The following is a 26,513-nucleotide window of genomic DNA, read 5'->3' on the forward strand; positions in this document are numbered from 1 at the left end:
TGATTGAAAAAGTCATATATTATAGACTAAGGCTTATCTGAGCACTATCACGCTCCCTGGAGATGGTCTGCTAGAATTCGATCAGCTACAGCTATGGAACAAACTATCCATCAGATACAGTTTCAAGCATGCATCTTCTAGAAAAGAAAATTTGATCTTATCAAAACACTGGTAGACTGTATATATAAACTCTGGTGGCTAGATTTCCTGGAGGAAAAAAATGTTCCTTTTAAAAATGAATGGTATTTTTCACATCAGCCCTACTGTTCAGCATTCCCACACTATAATGTGAAATCAGGAGTCCAGCAGGAATTTTACTGGAAAATTTACAGAATAAGGACCACGCCTGAAGTTTTTTGGGTAGGCATGTTGCAGCCTGGTTTTTTTAAAACATATTTTTATGATTATAAGTAACCACAGTGGTTACACACAGGACCTGTAAGAAATACAATGGTCTATTCTCTCAAGACTCTTGTGTTCACGACTAAGATGAGCTCCCTGACATGGGTTTCTCCCAGACAAACATTATGTAGGTGAAGAGTGAAGTTACACCAGGTGACACTGGGGAAGATCAACAGTACTTGACAGAAACGAGTCTATATTAAGATGAACAATGCTAATGAAATTAATAGTGTACGACAAGGTATTGAGATGAACCAATACTACTTCACCTTTCTCGTATTGCTTTGCAAATTGAAATTAACATAGCACGGCTGGAAATACTACACCGGAAAGTATGAAGAGCTATCAATCGGGTCCAGGTGGCACACGTGCAGCACCTTCTCAGCTACGAGAAGACACATCAGCATCCGAAGCGTAGCTCTCCCAGAACTGATCCGTTCTGGGATGTCAATGTCATCAGAGTCATTTGAGGCCTCTCAGAGAGGCCTCTCTCAGAGACAGTTCAAATGTCCTCAGAGTCATTTGAGGCCTCTGGACTCTGAAATGGCCTTTTTTCCCTTGGAAAACAGTGCACTGAAAGGATTTCTCTCCGAATACATCCTCAACCTTACAGAAGGAAGCAAACACATATTCAGGTTGTACAACAGAGAATCCAGGAACTGTGGTCACGTTTACAGAGTTCTGATACCAACATGTCCAGAAAACACTGGCTCCCTTGGCCAACATCTCAGTTGCCTCCTTTGTGCCAGTGACTTTCCAGTGCTTGACTCCATACCCAGAGTGGTGGGTCTCATCACTACATGCATTGGGCAGAACTGGCAGGGTTTCAGTAGCCAGAGGCTGCAGGGGTGACTTGCATGGGAGGGAGCCATGATCTGCCCTGTTCCAGTCACGGTTATTCCAGCCGGCTCTGACGATGTTGTAACCAAGCCATCGTGTGCCAAAACTTCAATCACTTGGAGAAACCCATGATGCCTCTACGAAAAGCTTATTTTTAAAAGCGCAGCAGCTGCTAGAGGCAGGAGAAATAGAAGAGATGTGGGGACAAGCAGAAGAGACACATGGAAGGAGATGTTCTCTCAGAAGGAGGCACATCACTCCAAGGAAGGGACGTCTCCAAGAGGACTGCAGCTTGTGGGTGACCCATGCTGGGGCAGCAGAAAACGAGTAAGATATAACGAGCTGTAGATGAAAACAAGCTGAGAAACCAGGAGAGGCATAAAGAAACCATTGCACACAGGACCCCGACCTCCTGCACTGCCTGTTGCCTCACCAAAGGAACTGGGATAAGCCAAGGGTAACCCATGGCAAAAAACAAGGGAATTTGGTCCTGGGGGCAGAAGGGAGAGAGGTGTTCCCCCTAGGTGTTCATTAAAGTTTTATGTTTTTCCCCACCCCCGCCCCCACCCCAAATGAGCAATCAGAATGTTGTTGTTTGGTAATCAATTAAATTATGTAAAAAAAACTCCAAGTTGAGACTATTTTGCCAGCAACACCATATGGCTTAAATAAACCATGATGACCACCACTTTTCTACAGCCTCGCCACAACAATAAGGACGAGTTTTCTACATTTTAGACAGTAATGAGACTTTAACTCTTTCTGGTTCGTGCGCGCCTCTCATATACAATTTATAAGCCGCTCTAATGAAAATATACCCGTTACAGATGAGACAGTCCCACCAACCATACCCCTCGTAGGTGCATTCTGTTTTGTACAACTGGTCTTAAACATCTCAAGTGACAAACCCCTTCGGCTGCCCATGGGGTTATTTCCCAGCTTGGCGTGGTTTGCTGGAAACCACCTTCTCAAATCCAGCTTCCATCTAAAACTTTTCTTTATTCATTTCAAACAAGTCTCATTATGATAATGCTTTGGTATTTATGACTGAACTTACTTTCTTGTTCCCTAAATTCATTAGGTATGAACTCAGCTTTTTTGTTTTAAATAGCTATTTTAATAACCTGTCCACAACAATTTCCTTTTAACATCCAAGGTCAACTAGAACTTCCATATTCATTTACAGAATTGCAAAACAAAAACACTACTACAGCAACTAAACTGAACTGTGTTCTTAAGACAGCAGCTATTAAAAATTCAAGACAGTGCTAGGTAAAGACGGTCTTAACTACTGTGAACAATAAATACTACAACAACAATTAGAATCAACCAAAGCTGCCCAACAGCTATTTCAACTGTGGGTCTCAAAGGAATGTTAGCCTTAAGGTGAGATATCTCACCTGAAGGGAAATGTCATATCTGTTTCCCATCACTAGCAATTTCTACACTGTTACATAAAAAGGCACCTTCCCTCTGCTACTCGGTATGTTCTCCGAAGAAAATCTAAACAGTTTTACCCACTTCTATTGGTATGGCAGGAAGACAATAGAAGTGTAAGTGTCTTCAGGTTCTCCAAGTTTACTAATTCCCATTTTGACACACAAATAAGGACACTGAGACACCAGTAGAATCATAGATCTAGACTGAAGCTACTCTTGAAAAGTCTCTAGCCGTTACTTTCTCTCATCTTCTTCTTGGTGGCAAGTTACACAGGCAGCTTGAGTGCTTCATCCCATCAAACTTATCTTTTCTGTCCTATCAGCAATCAGCTGAACTTTGAATGCACCTTTGCGGAACCAAGGAAAGCAGCAGATAGGACGCAGCCAAGGAGAAAGAGAAGTTTATGAACTACCAATAGTAATCAAGGCCTATTTGTACTTGAGCAAACAAACTCTAATTTTCCATCAGGTTCCCCACATCCAGCAGCCTTCTGATACAAAAGACATTTTTCAGCTACTTAGTATTTTAAGATGCCAGAGTAAACAAGATTACAAATCATTGCAGATCTCAATTAGAGATCAAAATTAAGTTTGATACTGTCTGCAGACTTTCAGTTTTCAATGTGCATTGGCCTGATTTGTTAATTCACACTGTGAACACCTGATAGATGGGTCCCAGGGAACTATGGGTCTTGCGGGTTTTATGGAGGACAACCATTAAAGCAACTGTTTGAAGCTTTTGGTACATACCGCTTAGTTTCAAATCCTTGTAGGAATAGGAGTTCCTTTCAGAAACAGCACATTGCACAGGCTCAGTATTGCAGTTTACATGAACCCAGACCATAGTTAAAATCTATAGTGCAATATAAATTGTCTTTTCAGGGAAAGGCAGTTGATGTGCTTATCCTAATTATATTTCTCCTATTAGGCAAGATTTTATTTCTCAGGAAAATATAAATGTCATTTGCAATGAATTTTCTTTAAAGAATCATAAAGCAGCCTTGATGGCACTCTCAGGTGAAATCTGCCTTACAGCGAGACATCATTAGCATGTGAGCAACACATATCAGACAATTAGTGAAGAGACAAAGTATCTACATACATTGTCAGTTTGTGCAGCGCTCGTGTGTTATAAATCTTTCAGATTTCATCCCTTGAAGTTGACTACGCAGAGAATGAATTCTGCATAGAGACTTTGCACTGGTGACTAAAGACGTTACTAGAAAGGAAGTATGGTCTAATGACTAAGGTCCATCTACCCTACCACACCACAAGGAGGACTGCAGTGTGATGTGAGGATACCCACAGCAGTTTTAAGTTACAGCTACAGCAGTACAGAAACTGGCACATGGTGATTTGCCAAGCACCACCTCCATAACTACACCTCAAATATACTGTGGCATTGGAGCCACAAAAGGCTCCTGAAAAGTGACTGCAGCAGCAACTGCAGCAGACATGAATAATATTCTTCCATGCCTAATGTATAAAAAGGCAAATATCACAATACAAGTAACAGGAAAAGTTCAGGAGTTCATAAGGATACCAAAATCAATAATGCACCTGCAAATCTAAAGGTGCGTGATTCAATTCCCATTGAAGTCAGTGGTGAACTTAGCAGCCGCTTCAATTACGTTTGCACCAGAAATAATTCTGACCTCCATTCTCCGTTAAGAATGCCTACAACTGCAGCTGCAAAACCAGACACCTGCTCTTGCAGCTGTAGTTTAGCAACACAAAGACCTCTCTGTGTAAAATAGAGCCGTTTGGAGGTCATACACCAGATTAACTCACCCTGATGAGGCAAAGACAGCCTACAGGTAAAGACAGTTGTTTTAACTGACAGTTTATAAAACCAATGGCATTACAAAATAGAAGGAAGAGGGGGAAGGGGAAATGCCCCAAAACCAAAACATCCCCCAACCCCTGTAATACTATAAAAGTCCATAGTTATTACTAAGTTTTCCACTCATCACTGTTTTGGGTTTTTTTTTATTTTACTTGCACTTCTTGTATTCAAACATAAATGCCAAACATCAATAATGGCAGAGAGTCTTGACTGGATATTATCAAAAGCAGCAAGTCCGCCTGTGTTCAGTTTCCCCGCAAGTTGGGTATTTCCATCTGCCAACCACAAAAGTCCTAATACAATTTCATACTCTCATCTTCGTTTGCCAAAAAGACACAGATTGTTACAAAGGTGGTACGTGACTGGATTCTGGTATTTTCTGACTTGACTTTATGATGCAACATTAGGTCCCAGATCAGCAGAGACTTCAGTAAGGCTACTCAATATATGAAATTAAATGAGATTTATCTTTGAAGGATTGGGATGTAACCATAAATATGTTGTGATTTTTTTAAAGATCATTATAATAATTTTTTTTTAAATCCTTCCAAGAACTTCAAGTTTGTTTATATATAACACACTTACTTAAACCCAAAATTTATCTTCAATTTAATTGAGCTTGAAATAGCTTTTTTGTAGACTATTGATTTTCATTCCCAAATAAAATACTCAAAAATATTTCACTCCCTACACAGAATCAAGTTACAGAACTAAAAAAGCTAGGAATGGAATTGAAAAACACAGTAAAAGATTACCTAAAACTTACACTGCAGTTTCCAGATCTATTAAAAGGCATAATACTACTTCCACCAAATAGGCAATACACAATAACATTATGTTATAATACAATAAAATGCATTAATAGTCATAGTAGTAAAGTCTTCATACTATTTTCTTTTCAAGCTTGCTACTTACTGTAGAAACCCAAATCTATCTGTGACTTTGTAAAGACGATAGTCAGCATCTTCCCACGGTTCAATCTGCGCACCCTCCCGTCCCTAAAGGGAAGGAAAGAAAAAAGAGCCAAATTAAGTTTTATGACACAATAAGCTAAGACACAGAAGACAGGATTCAACCACTCAAAGCATAATCTCTGGGACACACTGGCAGCAGGGTAGAGGAGGGGGAGGAGAACACTAGTTCTAAACTGACCAACCAAGGAAAAGGAGGGTAGCACACCTCTTCCAACCCCTACAATCAATATTTTCATCACAGGAAACCTCTTTTAGTCACTGCTATACACAGAATAAATTTCAACCACTGATTTCAACCACAGACCCGTCACAATCTCACATCTGTTGTTAATCTCCTCAACAGTCCACCAAGGTTCCCACTCAGTGGCCTCCACTTGTTTTACTTCCATAGACCATCTTTCCTGAACCATCACCTGGCAACAGCACATGCTGCGGACACTCTCGAGGCTCACATCCATGCTGACTTCCAGCAGTGGTCAAACAGAACGCAATACTGAGTTTTCCCTTAGTGAAGCACTCATGCACGTTCTCTTCTACTCCAGTTGCCAATTTTCATAAGACTTGGAGAAATTTAAGTATATTTCAGCTATGCATTCTTCTGATACGGGCTATGCGCAGGTTACTGGGTGTGAAGAGAGGCCACCACTCAGAACACAAACCACACGCCTCGTTTTTTTTCCTTATTAAAAAAACACAGCAACTCACTTAAGTGCCCACCGTGTAAACCACCACTAAGTCTAGCATGTAAAACATTTCATGAACTCTACAAACAAGTCTACTGCCCAGTACTCCAACGACACTTACAAAATCCATAACTGTTACAAGAATATGTAAATACGGCGTAGGCATTCTAAGCATACTCTGTGCCAGGATTTTACTTGACAACCAGTTCAAGGGAAAAAAAAAAAAAAAAAAAAAAAGAAGAAAGGTACGGCTAGTGTATTTTTTCAGTTCCTCACAACAATCTGACAAACAATGCAGTTCACCCATCTTTTAAGTTATCTGTAATGAGTTAAACGTTTCTATTACCATAACCAAAAATTAAATAAAAAGTCAAAGAAGAGTTCTTCTTATCTTATAGATATACTGGACCTCCTGAAACACCCTAGTTTCATTACTTAAGACGTTACGCTGCCTTAAATTAGTCCCAAAGCAACTTGCCATACACCTGAAAAATGAGTTGAGTGAGTCATTATCCAGAACATCCCTCGTGTAGGGAGAATTTAATTCACCCAGAGGCCAGTGTATCATGAAACCAGCAGATTAGTACTACAGAGAGTATCTGAAACAGAAGTTAGCCGTAACTATGATTCATTTTTTTTAAATAGACATATTACTAAGACTAATTATACAGTGTCTTTAAAATTATTATCAAGTTCACTTACTCTGTCATACTTGGCAACTATCTCTGCTCGCTCTTGGGCAAGTTTGATAGCAGCATCCTGCTCGGCATCTGCACCTGTAGAGAATTAAAGTAATGTGTTCAGATTCTCTCCCTTGCAAACAAAGAACTGCAGCGAAATACTTGGAAAATAAACTTTGACTTCAGAGAACTACTTGAATGGAGAAATGCCAAAACAGTTGTATCAAAGCAAAATACGACCTTTGTGCATGTCTTGAATACTGTTCAGAGTAAAATACAATTATTCGATGATACCCTAACTGCTGAGTGTAAAACGTTCGCAATTTTCCACCAAAGCAGATACTAAATAAAGTTAAAAAAATAATACCCCTCAACCCACTAACTGAAAGACTGAAGAGAGTTAGTAAAAGCTACTATTTGCTAATTCCACAAACAGCCACATAGTCAAAAAAAGCCTAAACATACACTACGGGTTTAAAACAAGTGTGAACTATTTACAGGATTTGTAGAGAGGGATTAGAATCCTGATGAATGCCGAAGAAATACTGCACGACTTCATCTGAGAAATTGCCTAAGACTTATTTCTCAGAAACCAGGGAGAGAAATTGTTAGTACCAGAACTGCAGCTTCGGCAAACCAGAGCTGGAATAAGCGCGAGGATATGACAACAGGAAGGCTGACATGCAAGACAAAACGGATGCGTGGGTAAGCACTGGACATCAGCAGAGTTTACTACAGCGGTAAAGTTTCGATAAATCGAGTTTGATGGAGAGAAGGCGAAGCAGCCCGCACACATAACTGAATTAGGGTCCTTGGCACGGTTCCCTTAGCAGAAACCACCTCTAGGAGATGGACAGAAATGTAAACAGGGCACCGTGAAAGGAAAAGTAAGAAAGATGCTGCTTTGAATATTCAACAGCCTAGTGCACTTCGATATCCCAAATGTGATTATGATTTCAAACCAATGAGGCAAATCAGTTTTAATCAGTTATAAGTTTGTGAAAGATTCAAGAGTTGATTTGTTTCGATTATCAAAAAGCAATGGACTCTAAATAAAGCAAAGCTTTGAAAAGGTCTGAAATAGTTTTCAAGCACACACTGTTACACAAATAACTCCAGGCATGTGGTTTTTCTTCCCTATTTAGTTCATGGTAACATAATGAACCATCTGGGCCACGAAATAAAAAAACAGATCACATATTACAGCTTTCTATCATATGACATTATTAACACATTTATTTGTTCAAGCCCAGTTTTTCTTTAATAAAATTTACCTAAATATTTCTCAGGTATTTAGACAAGAAGTTGTGCCAAGGTGGCCTTCTAAGGCACCTGCTAGAGATTTAGCATGGTCTCTGCATGTTTTCATTTGAAGTCTCTTCAGGAGAACGCAGAGAGAACCTCAGCGTCCTGTCACAGACACAAGCACCAGCATTTGGGTAACAGCAAAGCTCATACCAAACTTGCCCTGACGGAAAGTCTGACTGCTTCTTTAAAGTTTTTACTTATGATCTCCAGCAGTTATACTTTGTTCTCCTTATTCTGACCCCCTTCTGCTTGTCACCATCATTGTGCCAATCGTATCACTCCCATTTACTAGTGAGGACGTTGAGCTTTGTCATTTTTTCCAGCGTGCACCAGAACCAGCACACGTGTATTTACACAATTATTTGACAAAGAGAAAAAAAAAAAAAAAACAAACATTCAGAATTACATCTGCTATACTAGGAAGCCATGCATCTCTGCCACAACACTGATAAAGAATTTCCTCCCTCTAAGGCGAGAAGGAAGTACACTCATTTCATATTGCCCAGTCTTTGGTGTTGTCCAAGCCCTGTGCTTTTCCTCTTGTTCCTTCAGGTGCTGGATCCACCTTTATTCCTAAACTTAAAGAGGACTGCAAGACGCAAAGCAGTTTGGTTTCCAGTTCATTTGTCTCTGACGCAGTTTTATAGCGATTGCAAGAGTCTGTTACCTCAGTTACTTACGTGAATGCTGACCAAGACACAACTCTTACAGGCCAACCGCAGCTTTCTTCTAGGACCCCTACCCAGCACTTTCACCACACAAGGGCACAGACTGCATTCTGTGCGACTCTGAGTGCATTCAAGGACTATATATTCCCCAACACAATTATAACAATCTGGTTTTTACCCTTTACTAGTTGACATACTATGCCTCCTAAACTGACAACGTCCACTAAAGCTACCAAATCTACGCTGACAAGTAGTACATGAAGCTTGGCATTACTTTCAAAGTGAGAAATAAAGGAACCATAATCAAAATTAAATTGCACTTTCTTTTGTAAGACACAGAGAGATCTGTGCTTACAGTAAGTCTTTACAGAAGGTCAATTACAGGTTTTTAAAAAGCAAACATTATGCTCGCTTCAAAGCCAACATTCCTTCAGAGAATTCAAGTACCGAGCAATCCTAATCTTCGCTTCTCCAACAGACAGTTGTGGGGGAAAAGCTGACTTGTTTAAAGTACAACTGCTGCTGGGCTTCAAGAAATGGGGGAAAAATCCTTTCACATTTTCCCAGCAAAAGAGAGATTAGATTAGAGAAAGTGTGGCTGAATAATAAGTACTATCAATACTGTAATACACTGTAGTCAATACACTGAAGTAGTAAATAGTCAATGCATTTTTTATTAACGTAATTAAAAAATAGATTACTACTGGTATTTAAAAATATACTCAGAAGGACACGCACAACTCTTCAACACCACAGATGGAATAAATGGCAGCAGCTGAAACAAAGTTTAAACGTTTTCTTAAAGCAATGCGAAACTGTATGTGCACTAGAAACTGAGTCCCGATTTACACTGAAAAGGTGGCCATGGCTTACCTTCCTTTCCTCTGCATACCTAACATGTGAATCAAAGTTTGGCATGTTCTGTGCCTCATGACAACTCAATTACACTTAGTGTGGAAATTATCATATTCATTGCCTTTAAAGTAATCCTCTTCACTTTCTGCCAGAATCATCTTAACCTTCTAGCTGCACTGAGATAGTTTAATGTTACGTTAATCTATCCATACCAAAAACTCAGAAAACAGCTTGAGAAGGGGACAAGAGGTTATATTTCAGGAGATAAGCATAAAATATGATTTTTCTTATAAGAGAAATTATTTAAATATCTCCAAGTTAGAAATTACACAACGATTCCTGATAAAGTAAAAGCTAAATATAGCAAATTCTTCATGAAATATCTTCCTAGGCACAAAAATACATCACTACAAAACTAAAGACAAGTGTCTGGTATTCTAAAGTCTTAACAGTTTTATTCAGTAAGCCTTATCTCACTGAAAGCAGTTAAAGATGTGAAAAAAGTAGTATGATTACATTTTCTAATTAAAAGTTAGCATTACAGATGGTCAACACCACTTTATACCAGAAACAACGCAATCTCCAACGAGGTTGACATTAATATATAGCCAGTTAACTAGTACAGAGAACCGATTCTGACTAAAAACTGAGGAAATATATTGTCAACAACCTGAAAAAAAAAAGCCCAAACAACAACATATAATCAATGATGATAAAATGTGCCAACCACAGCATACTAAACAGCGAACATAAGTCCCCCCCAAACCTGGTCAGGTTTACAAGGCACAGGGAGCGTGCTTAAAACCCTGCCAAGCAGCAGTGTCACACATCTAGGTTTTGAGGAAGGTAAATCACACACACACAAAAAATAGGTCAGGAACAAAATTTTCTGAACAGTTGGCCTGATACACAAAACACTCCCCATTAGAGAGTATTTTACCCTAATCACGCTGACCTGTTTTCTATATTTACAAATATTACAAGTTTTTAAGTTTGGAAAGCAGCATTCAAAGGAATTGAAGCATCACTACAGTCAGAAAATCAAACAGTAAATCCCAATCTGTGGTGACGTGAAAAAGGACTGGCATAACAGCCCGATTACTGCTTTTCTGCTACACTTGGAAATCAGATTATCTTGCTTGTCAGTGCTGCTGAGACGACTAGTAAACTGCTGGACATAAACTTTGAAAGGGATACTTAAGGATGGGACCAGAACTGGTCTCATTTTGCAACAGAGTGATTTTAAACTGCTAAAGAGTCAGGCCTGATAAATTAAGACACCTGCAGACTGCCATCAGCCCCACAAAGCGAGAGGAAAGCACTGCCGAGCATCGGTACAAGCTTTCTTCCTTTGTCACACTAATAAGAGTATCTCCCTACCTCATCAAATATCAAAGAATTGAAAAAGATGCAATTTCTTCAGGAACAGAAAGCAGTGATGGTATGTAAGAAATATAAGTGGCACAGGCAAAAAATTAAGCTGGTCTTACATAAGGACAACCTAATTAGCCTCCAGTACTTATTTTATGAGAGAGGAAATAAATGATCTGGAGATGCCAGCATTACTTAGGAACAAATCTACAGATGAATTCTGGGTGTTACCCTGCTGTCCACTATTAGGTGGTCTCTATAGGCATCGTAATCGTGTTTTAAATAAAACCCCACATTTTTAAGCTGGAGGGGTTTTTTTTCCTAATGTCAAAACCCCTGTCCAGTTCAGTCAATTGATATAAAAATTGAAAAACATCACACTAAACTAAAATAAATTCCTAAAGCTGACAACAAACAATCTTCTTACACAAACTTAAAAACTAAGTGGAAACTCCCAGATCCTACCAGGCAGCTGCAATTCTAACTATCACTATCTTGCAGCTTGCAAGGAATTTCGGGAAGAACAGTTTACTTTTCCAGAATTCCAGATTCTTCCAATCCTAAGGAAGAAAGGCAACTGCAGTAAGTTTAAGTGAGGCGGAATTAGTAATATTAATAGGCATAATGCAAAGAAAAAATGTGTAATGTTCTGCTCTATAAGGAACGTAAGACTAACTGGAATAGACGAACTGCCGTTAAGTGATGTATTTTTTGTGGCCAGTAGGTCGAGGGAGGTCATTCTCCCCCTCTACTCTGCACTGGTGAGGCCACAACTGGAGTACTGTGTCCAGTTTTGGGCTCCCCAGTTCAAGAGGGACAGGGAACTACTGGAGCGAGTCCAGCGTAGGGCAACCAAGATGATTATGGGACTGGAGCACCTCCCTTATGAGGAAAGGCTGAAAGAGCTGGGACTCTTTAGCCTGGAGAAGAGAAGGTTGAGGGGGGACCTGATTAATGTTTACAAGTATCTAAAGGGTGGGTTTAAGGAGGACGGAGCCAGGCTCTTTTCAATGGTTGCCGGTGACAGGACAATGGGCAATGGGCACAAGTTGGAACATAGGAAGTTCCGTTCAAATACACGGAAAAACTTCTTTACGGTGAGGGTGACAGAGCACTGGACCAGGCTGCCCAGGGAGGTTGTGGAGTCCCCTTCTCTGGAGATTTTCAAGACCCGCCTGGATGCAGCCCTGAGGGATGTGCTTTAGGCAATCCTGCTCTAGCAGGGGAGTTTGACTAGATGATCTCTAGAGGTCCCTTCCAACTCTGAAGATTCCGTGATTCAACAGCAAAACAATATATCCAAGTAAAAATAAACACTATTAAAGAGAAAATAAGGACACACCCTACGAATAGATGTAAAAGTGAAATTCTACCTATTAATAAAATTCTTTTTTCGAGGATATAAATTTTTGCAGGAAACCAGGAACTGATACAAAGCTACACTATGACAGATCTGATCCAGCTCAAAAAGAAATAATCCTGCCATCTTCTCCCTTCTATTTCACAGGGAGAAACGGTAGCTACAGATGTAGCCATCTACAGGCACCAGAGAACCTTTGATCCAAAGTCCTCCTATCACCCACCTAAAATACAGGTTTTTTTTAAGGGGCAGGAGGGGGGAAAGGCAAAAAAGGGAAGAAAATGAATTGGTAATAATGTATTTTTGTATTAACTTAAATTACCAAGCTAAACACTGAAGATCCTTCTTGCAGCCTCAGCAGTAACTCAGCTCTTCAAAACAAATGAGAGGGAACGGGCAGCACCATCCCTTGTGTTTCCAGCGGCCAAGGAGCAGCTGAACAGCCTGTGACAGCCTGGCAGCAGCTCGGCTGCTCCTGGCGAGAGGTGACTGTAACACGAACAGCCCATAGTTACACCTGGTTTTCATCGCACGGCCTGACGGAACTGAGATGCTGCTGAGCGAGGAATTGCCAGAAGACAGCAAAATGCTCATCTTTCCCACAAGAAGAAAAGCGTCTGCTCTTTGAGGTTTACCAAGTATCTGTACTTTGACCTCTATTTGCCTAATCCTGCATGGCTTCTAATCCTGTTCAGCTACAGAACTGCAAAACAGTAAGGCACAGCATTTTAAAAAGCGATTTTCACCTGCAATCCACTGAGCGTGCACCTCTAGCCCACGTAAAATTAGTCACACAGTTTATGGGAATGATCTTTGGGGTGAGGGTTAGGGGTCAGGACAAGAGGTAACGGGCACAAACCTGAGCACAGGAAGTTCCACCTAAACATGAGAAGGAACTTCTTTCCTTTGAGGGTGGCAGAGCCCTGGCACAGGCTGCCCAGAGAGGTGGTGGAGTCTCCTTCTCTGGAGACATTCAAAACCCACCTGGACGCGTTCCTGTGCAACCTGCTCTGGGTGACCCTGCTCTGGCAGGGGGTTGGACTAGATGATCTCCAGAGGTCCCTTCCAACCCCTATTGTTCTGTGATTCTGTGACTCAAGCTCACTAGTGAGATTCTCCCTGAAACAGCCCGAAAATGCCCAGTAAGATACAGCACCTCACCTGGAAAAGGTAACAACAGCCGAGCACTAGCTCCCTCCTCAAGGTAGCACAAAGTGAGTACTACAAGATCCTAAGCATATTCTTTACGTGTCTCAAAGGAGTGTGCAGGCACAAGGTACATTATAGTGCTTATGTACTATCAGCAGCATAATAAATTGCTTCTTACAGACATGCCATAAATTTAAGTAATACCTCTTTCCGTGTGGATGAGGGTCAGTGTACTAATAGCATCCTGTGTAATCTTAGCCCAAATTCCGAAAAGGAGATTTCTCCATTGTTTGTTCTTTGACCTATCACCAGTACCTCCTCAGCTGCGGAGCAGTGTAAAAACCCCAAAAGACTTGGAACATGCTAATTTGTTTCCCATTACTTCACTCAAATTCTTGCTTGTTTGCACATTACACATTCCACTGCACAAAGAGCTGCACTGGCACAAATTCCTGTCTGCAGGCACTACCACCAGCTGCTACGCATCTACACATCTCAAAGCACATATCGGAGTAATAAACAAAACATTTTGTAAGTCTCTGGTCATATCAGAAAGTCCCTTTAATACCCAAGCTGTTTGTTTTTCTTCCAGTCCATTCCCACAAACAATGAAATAAAAGCCTCAACATACACTTAATAGTACTTTGTGGTGGGTAGCCAATGTTCAAAAGGAAAAAATCTTGGCAAACACCTACATATAGATATTAAACCTGCTCTGAACAGAAAAGATTAAGCATCAATTATTATATTTTATTTTTCACTTCATGTAGAGAGAACTATTAACGTAAAAGTGAAATAGTTACAGTTAGAAAAGTAATCCCTTTTACATAGCGACACTTCCTGAGGAAAAATAGCATTTCCAGAAATTAACTGGCCTACATTTCTCTCACCATTAAACATAATTATCTACCTTAATACTATAAGTATTTAAAACTCAGAGTTATCACTAGCCCAAAATGAGAGACGTAAAACAGCAGCTGATATAAACAATTAAAGACCAGTACATAAAACAAAACAGCATTTTACCAGACTTTAGATTGCGATTTTCTGCCCAGTCCTTGTAAAACTCTGTTTTAGTCTTCATGAAGTAAATCTGTTTATTTCTAGACCATGTTCTAAATCAGTTTATCAAAACTGAACGGGGGAAGTTCTCCTCCTTCACTTGCTGCACTTGCTCCACATGACCGAGCCACTTGACACGTGCTCCTTCTTTTTCAAGGCAGGGCCCCTCTACAGTTACACGAGCTGCAGATATTCAAACAAAGATGCCGTTTGTTAATAAGAAGTGTCATGCAGGCACCACGGCAGTGTTCTCCTCCGCGGCCCACAGCCCTGCGTTCCAGCTAATAATAAACAAGAGGATTTGAACAAACAGCCTCAGAGGACACAGCTCCTGTAACACATCACTGTTATGCTCTTGGGTAAGAATTCTTACTGGTATTTACCAAGTGCTGCATGAAAAGCATCTTATTTAAAGGACTTACTAGAAATGGAGCTTGAAGTACCCTATTTCTGGCTTATTACTTAAGAACCCTTGAAATGAAGTAACTCTAAAAATTAGATTTCTGTAACTGTCTGGCACGGAGAGTACAGGGTGGAGTTTTTACATATTTTCTATTTAAAACTCCTTGATTGTTCAGGATAACTTGGTGACTTGAAATACCTAGGACGTCAGGAGTTGACAAGAATGTTTTCATTGGTGAAAGTATAAAAATTGAAGGTTTAATATTGGTAGAATTCATCTGCATTTTGAAAGCTGGTATACAGTCAGCATCTTCAAAACCTGAAAAACAATTCTCCCTGTCAAATATTCAGGGACAGACACATCAAGCCATTCTCCTGCATAGATCTTAGTCCTTACACGTGCTCTCTCAAGCAAAATGCCAGCTGCTATGTGACGCTCACAGCCAGGAGCCAGCCAATTCCATTTCTGAACCTAAGCAAGTCAGAGCAGACAGGCTGCCAGACCTGGCTCGGAAGACTCATGTGGGCTTCCAGCTCTTCGTGAAGCCAACAGAAAGACGATCAGTGGGAGTGTTCAGCCCAGAGTAGAGAAGGCTCAAGGGGTTCTCATCAACAGACAGAAGTACGTGAACGGAGGGTACAAAGAGGATGGAGCCAGGCTCTTTTCAGTGGTGCCCAGTGACAGGACCAGTGGCAGTGGGCATAAAATGAAACACTGGAAGCTCTCATTGAACATCAGGGAACACTTTGTCACTGTGAGGGTGACCAAGCACTGGCACCGGTTACCCAGGAAGGTTGTGGATTCTCCACCCTTGGAGATATCCAAAAGCCATCTGGACACAGTCCTAGGCAACCAGCTGTGTGGCCCTGCTCAAGCAGGAGGGGTGGACCAGACGACCTTCAGAGGTTCCTTCCAACCTCAACCATTCCGTGGTTTCCTCGCACCCTGAAAAGTGTAAAAATGCCAGGAACAGGAGATCTGATCAAGTGCGTTGGACTATTCTTTTTTTACCCCCAGGGACTGAAAAAAAGAAACAGTTCCTTCAATTGTTTTAATCTTCCTCTCAATATTGCCTGGCAGAGCACTGAGCCTGGAAGTGAGCAGCAGCTCCTTTGTCTTCACCACTGATTACTACTCATGGATCCTACCCAAACCCAGGTGTCAATAGTTTAGTCTATTAATTCAGTATGAGTTTAGACTGAGTAGTGTGATATCTACCACTAGGCACATTTCCCTCGAAAGTGGCATTTTCTTACCACGGACACTTGTACACACACAGCAGTAACCTCGCTATAGAAAGATCATCTCCCATATGACAGAACTACTGAACTGGTTTTGTAAAACCAAGTACTTTCTATTTCCTTACCTGAGAGCACATTTGTGGAGAAGATGAAAAGAACTCGCACACCATGAACACAAGCACTCATTCCAGGTTAACTCTCAACAGATACCTTCACCACCTGAAAACAACTTACTTTTTAACATCATTGGTACTCTTCTACCACACACTACCCTCAAGCAGACATAAGTTAAGAGCTATATGACACTGATGTTTTCCTTACAGCTTTAATGCATCTTCAAGTTTAGCATATCTGTTTTTGTGGGTGTTTTCAAGTAAAGACTTATACAGAGAAAAGGGAAAATTTTGGCTTCATTGAAATTTTTCTCTATTGAGAAGGGAAAAAAAGAAAGCTAAAGGTGGAGTAAAGCTATTTGTAAAATCAATATATTCCACTAAGCTCTGCACCAAAAAATCCAAACCATTCAAACAGCAAAGCACACGCACCCTTCCCCCCCCTTAATAATCAGCATTTCTTCAGAGTAGAACCTATTGTAGTTTTACTGCACGAGGAGTAATGGATGGGAGATATAAAAGTAAGGATTTAACTTGCCTAAAGAAACATGATTGAACTCTCATCTTAATGACAAATCAAGTTTCACTACAGCAGAATACTCGCAGTTCTGCAGCATCCCGTGAGACACTGCACAGTCACCAATGGAAAATGGTCACTTTGGAAATTAGCAGAATTAACTGCTACTAAAAGCTATCTCAAAGCAATTTTAAAACGATCCCCAAAGGGCTCAAAGCAAGAGCAGGGAAACCAAGGCAGCTCTGCTCATATTCTACATATTCTACAGAGGAAGCCTGTGTCAAAACTTGAAATTAGAATTTAGGAGTCTAATATATATTGCAAAGAATTTATATCAACTACTATACTGCCTCACTTTTAAGCAGCAATTGGCTAAAGGACTTACTGAATCTCTGCTAATATCAATCATAATTGCAATATGTCTATGACAGCCTTGCTAATGCACATTAGTTAATAAAGCACTGAAAGAACAACACACAGAATACAGAATAAACCATCAATAAAGCAGAAAAAAACCATAATCTAATAAAACACAACTTGGCCACTTAGTCTTAATTTGCAATTATTTTTTATATGTGTTTCACATTAAGAAGTACACCTTAAAATGAAGTCTTCTCCATCAGCTCTGCCTACAACTAACCCAGCTGGAAGCTGCAGTTTGAATGCTCGTGTCATCACCTCACTATTAAGCCTCACGAATGTTACCACAAGGGTTACAAAGTGGAGCGACAAGAGCTGGCAGGGTTCTACTGTAATTCCATTTAACACAGTGCTGTGTGTGCAGTCATGAGCCAGAAGATAATTAATTTGCTGAAGGTTAACATAATCAGTTGCAAAGCCAGAAGAAACCATAATTGCTAATTTGTGACAAGCTACACTGAAAAGAGAAAGCCCAATTTTGAACAATGCTCCTTTCTTGAAAGGAAGAGAAAAAAAAAAAGCCAACAAACAGCCCACCCTCCTGCCCAGGACTCCTGTCAACACAATCCAAAACATTTACTGCAGCTCCTAATAGACTTAAATGTAAAGACTTGGGCTGGGTATAATTTGGGGCTTGCCAGTATGTAAAGACTGGTCTGACTTGTGCAACAACTGGCTAATGCCTTATGTCTAAGCCCAAGTCATCTTTTGTTCTCCTTCTTCCCAAGGGTGTAGCCGGCATCTGGCCTTTTCACTAGTTTATTACTATTTTTTTCTTTCCTCACTGCTATGAAAGGGCAGCATTATGACCATTACGAAGTGGTCATTCACCTATACATTTCATCTTTAAGGAGATGTAAACACTATGCTGACTTAAGTAGCGTCAGCCCTACAAACAGCTGTTCAAGTGGTGATCAGACCAGATTTGCATTCACCCTGTTGGAGGAGATAGAGGAAGCTTTGTTCCTGCAACACGTTATAACCCAGCAGCAAAGAAACGACAAAGATACAGCCTTCATGGAAAAACACAGGAGGTTTTCTACTACATGGAAATCATTTTAGAGTCTTCCACCCAAGATTAAATTTCCTGGAACTCCCACTGTGTCTAGAATTGATCCCGCTGTAACATGTAATCTGTTTCATCTACAGCCCATGAGTATTACTCCCACACTCCCCTTGAAATCTATGACCTTTCCCAGTACTAGCCTTTATAATTAATGTCTTAATAAAATATGCTGCAAATCAGCTGCTGTATTACATGGTAAGATCAGGCACTTGACCACAGAAACAGTATTTGCAGATAAAAAGCAGGAATATTTCAGGAATTTTACCCTCAACCTAATGTAAGTCAAGCCGTCCTTTCCACACTAGCACCTTTTCAGGTATTGGTTATGATTTTATAAGCAAATTTAGCTGAGTGTCATCTTTTTTTGATCCCTTGTACTTTAAAAGTATATTATGTCTGCAGTCCCCAGAGGCTTTTGAAAACTAAAATATCCCTTCTGCACATCGACGCTACTCATACTTCTTTTAACCATGACAGGCTACTAAACATACCAGCAGAATGATCTTTCAGTAAGATTGAACATAACAGATCTCTGCAATAACTTTCCTCTTTGTTTTCCCAATGCCATATATCAGGACGACTTATAAAAATCATTTTTCCCAGCAACATAAATCAAAAGAACATTTAAAAAATTATCTGAAATTTTGACGTAATTTCAGATTTCCTGTATTGTACATCTTCATTAGTAGTAGACCACGAATGTTTTCACAGCACTAAGATTTGCAGTATCAATTTAAACAGTAAAATGGTTCTAATATTTTAGATTCTGACACAAGCCAGAACATTTCATAAGAAGAGTTATGCCTCCCACAATAACAGACTTATATTTAAGTAGTCAGATGCCACACTGCACTAATTATGTTAAGTCTCCTGATTAATCATTTTTATCTCAGCATTAGTCAAAATTAATGGAGCAAACAACGATTATATTTTAAAATTCAGCATTAATGATGTGAAGTCCCAGCTTAAAACATCACCAAAAAAACGCTCACGCATACTCTGGAAGAAGTTTTTGAAGGGGGCTCTTCATTTTTGAGGAAGCTGTTTCATTTTTTTCTCTAGGGCTAGAGAAGTCACAAAAGTTCTGTAGTTACAAGAGTTTAATCTTTATTTTAGCCAGTAACACGATGCAAATATAAAGGTTTGTTCCTCTACACAGACAACCTTTAAATACTCTGACATACACATAGTCCAACTCATCATTTAATTACACAGCCCATTTAACTGATTAAAACAGGAAGAAAAGGAGGGTTTGTTTTTGTAGTAGATGTTATTCGGACGGTTAATAAGACTAAAAAGCTCCAAGCCGGCTCAGAAAAATACCAGCACTGACTCAAGGTGGAAGGAGTAAAACTTGCACCTCGATCATGGGGAAGAAGAAACTCCCCTGGACCTGCCCAGTGACCACACGCCATTACCTAATGGCTGATGTTATGTTCTTGCGCAGTTAAACAGGCTGCTGAAACCTCGTCGGACCTTGTGTGATGCAGAAAAGGAAGCATTCACAAAGAAGCAACCGATGAGGAGTTACTGACAGTACTGGCTTTTACAGCTGCACATATACTACCACTCTTTTATTTTATTGCCTTCTCCTGGAAGGGACATCATGAGGTACCCAGGAATTAGTCATTCCTCAAAAGTGGGAGAAAACCAGCCTTCAGCCTCTGCCCCCTCTCCGGCTTGAGTCTCCCAGACGCCGAGTGAGGGCTCTGCCTATTTGGGCGCAGCCCCTGCACAGGGAAACCTCAGGATTTATTTTGGTGTTTTAAGCTCAGTTTCACTCCGCTGCACAACAGGAAAATTAAATCTTAATTATTGCAAGAGTTCTGGCAGGATGAAAAAGCATTTCTAGTTTTATTCCAGCCAATGCATGTTACACCAGTTACTACAGGCTCCTGGACAGAGCGTTGTGATCCACACCGTACAGCGTGGACTCAAGGTGTCCCCTATAGCGATACACTGAAGGAACCATCAGGAATCACAGGACCAGTTACACAGGAGCTGCAAGGCACTTCTGTATTCAACTTATAATTATAATCTTAACATATTAAAATTTTACACAAAAAAAAAAGACAGAGAGTTACCTGCTACAGCTCTGTTCACTGTAGCTGAACAGCTTTCTTCAGCGAACTCTGTCTCTGAGCTATTCATCTTTGAACAGATAAACATTTTAACTGCAGTAATACCCTAAGTACCAATACCATCCTCTAAGTAAATCCTACGAAAAATCTGAATGGCACCAAGAAGCTCCTATATGACACTAAACCTATTCTTGGTGACTCTATGATAAGTTTTAGTAAGTCAAGGCAAATTTAGATACCTGCTTGCTTATAATATCAGTCATGTCTACACAGCACAAAGAGTTGCTTTGAAAAATCTGAGTAATCAGCTACTTAAAATATCCGTCATTCCCTTTATTAAAAACTATAACGAAACCTGGGGGGGGTGGGGGGGAGGGAGGGAGGGAAGCCTGAAATCCCCTCTGAACATTTGAAATTATCTTAAGTGTCACGCACCACCATATTGATTTTTTTTTTTTTTAAATGTTTATAAAGTGGTTGTAAGAAGCACTGCAGGAATAAGAGACAGCCAGACGAAGGGTAAACAAGTTTGTTGAGCAGCAGCAGAAACTGGGGAAGAAAATGCTATCAGTTTCTTCATCCTTACTAGGAGAAAAGGAAGTTAGTGACAGACAAGAAGGTTCTGTTGTTTCCAGTTTCACTGATTGAGGACTGGTAAACAAAGCAAAGTAAACAGCCCTGGCATTTCCCACGCGAAACAGGAATTAGGGCCTCGGAGGCTGCCCCCTGTTCTTTGCTCCCAGCCTCAAGCCGGGCGAAAACGCAGCAGAGCGGCTGCAGCGAAGCCCAGGGCCATACCCACCAAATGGCAATCGGGTTACTTTCATACTGGCATTTAGCAATACCAGTACCAATTTGTTTGCATCAGCTAAAACATTTATTAATACAAAACAACTCCAGAGTTTGGTTAAAACAACAGAAAGAAAAAAAAAAATCAATCCCTCAAGCTTTGTGGCTGTTTATCCACAGAACGCTGTACCAGTAAGATAAACCTTCTGGCTACAGAACGTTATATCCAACCTTTATTTCAAACAATTTTTGCTAGATGTAACACCTAATTAGTTTTTAGATTTAATCTATCCATAAACCTTAGGACAGTTCGGCAAAAAAGTCTGGGTTTTTCCCCCAATCTCTGCCAGGGAGATGAGAGATATCCGTTAAGCACAGACAATGCTGGGATCCCATTACCACTGAGAGGCAAGCACCAAGCTGCAATAGTATAGGACCACAAAACAAAAATGAAAGTTTTAATATTTAGTTTTAAAGGACAACACAGGTTCATCAGAGTGGAATTCTCCCCAGAGAATCCTCAACTAAGGGATCACAATGAGATGCACCTTTTGGTTCATTCTGTGGATACTCTGAAAATGTTTTACAAATATCCAGTGTTCACGTAAGATGAAAAATTTTAATTTATTCTGCTGTTGGACAGAAACAACTTTAGTAATCAGTGTATTAACAGATATGTCATTAACACTATTTTACCAGTTTAGAGGAAGATTGCAAACAGTGAGGTACCTTAATGCCACTTACAAACCTACCATCAAGTTTTCAATGCTTCTTCTCTCAAAATCAATACCTTTATTTCAGTACTGATGCAAGATGAAAAGCTATAAGCACACGCTGCAAAGACTTTAAGAAGTTTCTGTTACAAGACAAACACAAGGTTAATTCTGGTCTAGGCCTTGTGCACAGGCATCAAGCAAAAAATCCATATATTTGCTAATGCTGAAGTCGATGCAGTAAACTTACTAATGAAGATCCACTTTTTTTTTTGCCGTTACACTGTTTAAAGAAAAAAAAAAAAGCCAAACAGAAAAATCTGGCCATTTGTCTTCGTATCTCAGAAGAAAATGACCTGGAATAGGAAAAAAGCATTTCTGAACTCAGTACACAGAAGAAAGTCTGCTTGTACTTTGGCAACGCCTATTCCAAGTTACAGGGGCTAGCTCTAGGATAATGCACAAGTAAAGCCTTTTATGGATTTCAGTCCTGCTCGATAACCTGTTTCATCCCAAACAGATCGCTCTCAGCCTCCGCAAACTTCATATCCCTTACAGAATCAAAATCCACCGCAAAAGTCAAGACTTGGTTGAGCCTGTGGAGCTGCACCCAGCAAACAAGCACCCTGTAACCCAGTAAAAGTGGACTAAGTGCAGAATCCTCCCCGAGAAGGGCAGACTCCAGCTGTCCTCTGCTAGAGAGCAAGGGAACAGCGCTCCGACCTCGGTGAAGCACGAGTTGAGATTTAAACACAGATCCACCCACTGTCTGCGCTGTGCTTGTGTACAAGCAATCAGGATATTCAGCACTTTAGGGAGGGTTCAAGTTCTCACGCGTGCAGCCTGGACAGACCAGAAGCGACTGGGCTGACTGGTTACCCAGACATCGACAAATCATCAGAACGCAACTCTTGACAAGACAGCTTTGAGCTCTAACTACAACCAGCACCAGCGGATAGAAAACGTACTGGTCAAAGCACTTGGTGTGCCTAAATTGCCTTTAACTCCTCTGACTTACAGATGCAGCCGCAGCGGTCAGACAGGAACCACTTATTCTAAAGTGAGACACTTACTCTAAAATTCATCAACTTCACATGAAAGTTCAGCAAGTTCAACTCTGAAATTTTCATCAGTGAAGTTAAACTCCAAATAACTTGCAAGGAAAAAAACATATCTTGGTTATGAATTTTGGTACCTTCTTACCTTACCAGTGAAGACACTTCAGTACGCTTAAAATCCCAACTTTGCATTTCTGATGTTACCACAAACAAAGCCAAGGTATCTCCTTGAAACTGTAATGCAGTAAAACCACAGCATCATCTCTACAAAGGTATTCCCGGAAGGTCTAGCAACAGGATAAGAAATTAAGAGGTTGAACATAACAAACATTGCTTCAGTTACAGCATTTCAGAAGGATTAAGAGTTGTCACTCCAGTGGCTTCAAACTTGATGAAAATCCAATAGCCTTTCATCAACTCTTCCCTCTTCGGCAAGATTACAGTTGTCATCTGTCATCGCATAAATAAATCTGGACGTGAGTGAAGATTACCAAGCGCTTCCCCCATTTTAGAATATTTTCTGAAATTGGTTAATTTAACAACAAACTTCTTGTTATGACAGCAAGTTCTTGAAAGAATTTACAAAGACCTCAGCCTACATTAAGGATGGGAGAAGAGAGACAGAGATTTTTCAACTTAAAATTTATTTCAATATCATGCACAGTAAAGACAACAATTTTTGGTGTGTGTTAGCCGTAATTGCAAACTTTACTATACTTAGTCTAGAAATTCTGCTCACTTTTTTTTTTTCCCCTCTTTCCCTACCTCACTTTCTTCCCTGCCATAGAAGAAAAAAAGGGATGTAAATACTGAATGCTGTAAAGTTACTCACACACACTCTTTATTTGCCAACACCCGCTGTTTTGGAAGAGCGCATCAAACCTAAAAATTGACAACAGGGAGCAACAGTTCACATTATCACAATAACGTGCTATAAAAATGTAGAAAAATAAAAGCATCAGAGAGTCCTTTGTACCTGAGGTACAATAGGCTGTTTAATCCCAGGGTAACATTTGAGCCATCTCAGACACGCATTGTTGACAGGTTTCTCTGAAAAATGAGTCAGATGCACGTCCTGGGGGAAGTTCTCTCTCTGATTAAAACACTATCACAAACAGCCATTATTCTTCAGGTGCTATTGAGCCGAGATGGCGTTTGACTGAACTGCATGCGCCAACACAAACTAAGCCACGTTTTTTTTCAGCTAAACAGGCAGATCTTCGTGGAGTTTAGGCGAAGGCACAAGACCGAGACATGGATTTGCAACCCGACTATAAATCAGAAACCTTCAGTGGGAACGTAGTAAAAGGCTACTATTATTTTGAGTGATCCAAGAGTATTTTGATGCTGTGGATGCAAGTGAAGGCTATAACACACAGCTGTCGCGGCCAGCATTTCAGGGCTGCTGGAAGTACAGTCTGACTGCTGTGGTCAGGGCTGACAGAAGTACAGTCTAACTGCTGTGGCTTCACCCAAGACCCTGCAACCTGTACCCTGACACACAACACACCGGAAAGAGGCAATGGCCTGTATAGTTGTGTTCTGGTAATATAACACCTTCTGAGACTAGAAAAGCAAAAAAGTGACCATTTACAAGTCATACGTAATGAAAAGCACAAACGTGAACAATATGAAAAGAGGATACGAGGGGCTGGGGGGAGAAATGTGGTGTTTTATTTAAGGAATTGCATTTTAAGCAGATGATGTACAAAACTGACAGAATATAATTAGCTGTCAAGTTAAAGCACGCAGGGGTCATCATCGGTAAGGGATAAGGGACTTAAACCCAATAGAAAAGGATTTTAAAACTACACTGTGGATCACACGTATTTCAATGCACAAAACTACAAGTAAGCAACTCAAAAATTAAATTAAGTAAACGAAAAAATCATTGAGCTGCTCTAAGTTTTTACTATCTTGTTACACAACTAATTCCATCAGATTTGAGTACCAATTTTGCCATTGCCTTGCACCTGTTTTGATCCTTCGCACCTGTACATTAGATTAGCAGTATTTTATATCTCCCTGCATACACAAACAGTGCTGAAATGAAAAAAATAAAAATCAAAAGCCTAAGGAAAACTCATGGAAATTTCCTTTCCATAAATACAGAGGCAAAACAACTGCACAGGCTTAGAAAGATGGAGAACTAGGACGCAAAATAAGTTAGTGCAAAGCGATCTACTGAAGTATAAGTAACTTTCTGAATGTCAAATACCCCATAAACAGAGAGAAAAAAAGCAACGGGATTCTCCAAAACCCACACAACTAAGACCTGGGGAGTGGGAGTACACCAAACAAAACACAAACAAACCCAAAACAACAAAACATCAGCACAAAAGGGATACAAATAAGATGACTCTAAATTGGTTTAATTTTAAAAACATTATAGCTACCTTTTAGGTAGCTCCAAGTTAATCAATGAGGATACCTTACAAATAGGGAGCTACCATATTTATAAGCTACTGCGATGGTCTGACTGCCAAATACAATTGCTACGTGGCCACTTCAAGCCAAGTGAGGCAAATTTCATATTCAAAAGCGACCTCAAAAGGAACTATTTCTCAGTGAAATTGGTTTGCCATTATTACTGCAATACCAGGCAGTTCCCCAATACATCATTTAGCCATTAGTATTTTAAGTTCAAGCTTCTAAGTTCATGTAAATAGAATACCAAACAGGTACAGCTTTTCACGTGGGACTACAGGATTTAGACCAAAGTTTAACTGAAGAACTTTTTGGATTCGTCTCAGAATGAAGAACAGTTTCGGAACACATTCATCTGCAGTTGTTTTAATTGTGAGGGAAAACCAAAAACATCATTCAAAATAATCAAAGTGAACTGAAATAGTTTTCATGTTACAGCAATTTTGTAGCATCTTTGTATTAAAATAAATTACTCTAAAATCTAAAGCTAAAATATTATTATTTTCTTTAGCTTTTAATTGGAAACAACTGTTTTCCCACTAATAAGGAATCTATGAACTCAACCGATGAAAGCTGCAAGACAGATAAAAGGTAGGGAAAAATAGATTGAGGAGGGGAAGCTCATACAAAGTACTGCAGAAAAGTTGTCTTAATTTAAAAAGGAATCAGAAATTGCCAAGAAAGGCAACGTAGTCAAATAAACAAAGCCCAAACCAAATCACTATTAAATAACAATTCTGTAGCAGCAGGAATGTTTAAGATATGCCAAATGTTGTGTCCTCCCATCCATCTGCCCCCCCAGAACCATCTCACATGCAAGTGTATTCCCATTAACCCTAATTCAATTCTCTATTCCACAAGCTTCCCATATCGGGCCATTTCAGTAGCTAGGATGCAAGAGAGAATTTGTTGGGTTTTCCTAATGGCAGCAATAACTTGTTCTAACACCAGTTAAAATTGCTCAAAAAAAATATCCACTGGCATACCAATAAATACTGTTTCAAAATCAATTACTACAGATCAGTAGTTAGAAGTGTTATGAAAGATT

The 26,513-nt window shown here is 40.0% G+C and overlaps 1 protein-coding gene across 5 annotated transcripts in view; it reads right to left on the minus strand.

Annotated features, from left to right (window-relative positions):
• USP6NL (USP6 N-terminal like) overlaps positions 1-26,513 on the minus strand; it is a 128,232-nt gene that overhangs the window by 64,300 nt on the left and 37,419 nt on the right. For 3 of the 5 annotated variants that reach the window (XM_074573277.1, XM_074573278.1, XM_074573274.1), the window contains 2 exons: positions 6,887-6,960; positions 5,443-5,525 (listed from right to left, as the gene is read on the minus strand). In XM_074573277.1, coding sequence (XP_074429378.1) covers positions 5,443-5,525; positions 6,887-6,960 — 157 coding nt within the window. Of the gene's footprint in view, positions 1-5,442; positions 5,526-6,886; positions 6,961-14,601; positions 14,805-26,513 lie in introns of those variants that run through there. The other 2 variants (XM_074573275.1, XM_074573279.1) reach the window with 2 other exon arrangements.

Source organism: Larus michahellis, chromosome 1, assembly GCF_964199755.1.
Source record: "Larus michahellis chromosome 1, bLarMic1.1, whole genome shotgun sequence".
Lineage (NCBI taxonomy): Eukaryota > Metazoa > Chordata > Aves > Charadriiformes > Laridae > Larus > Larus michahellis.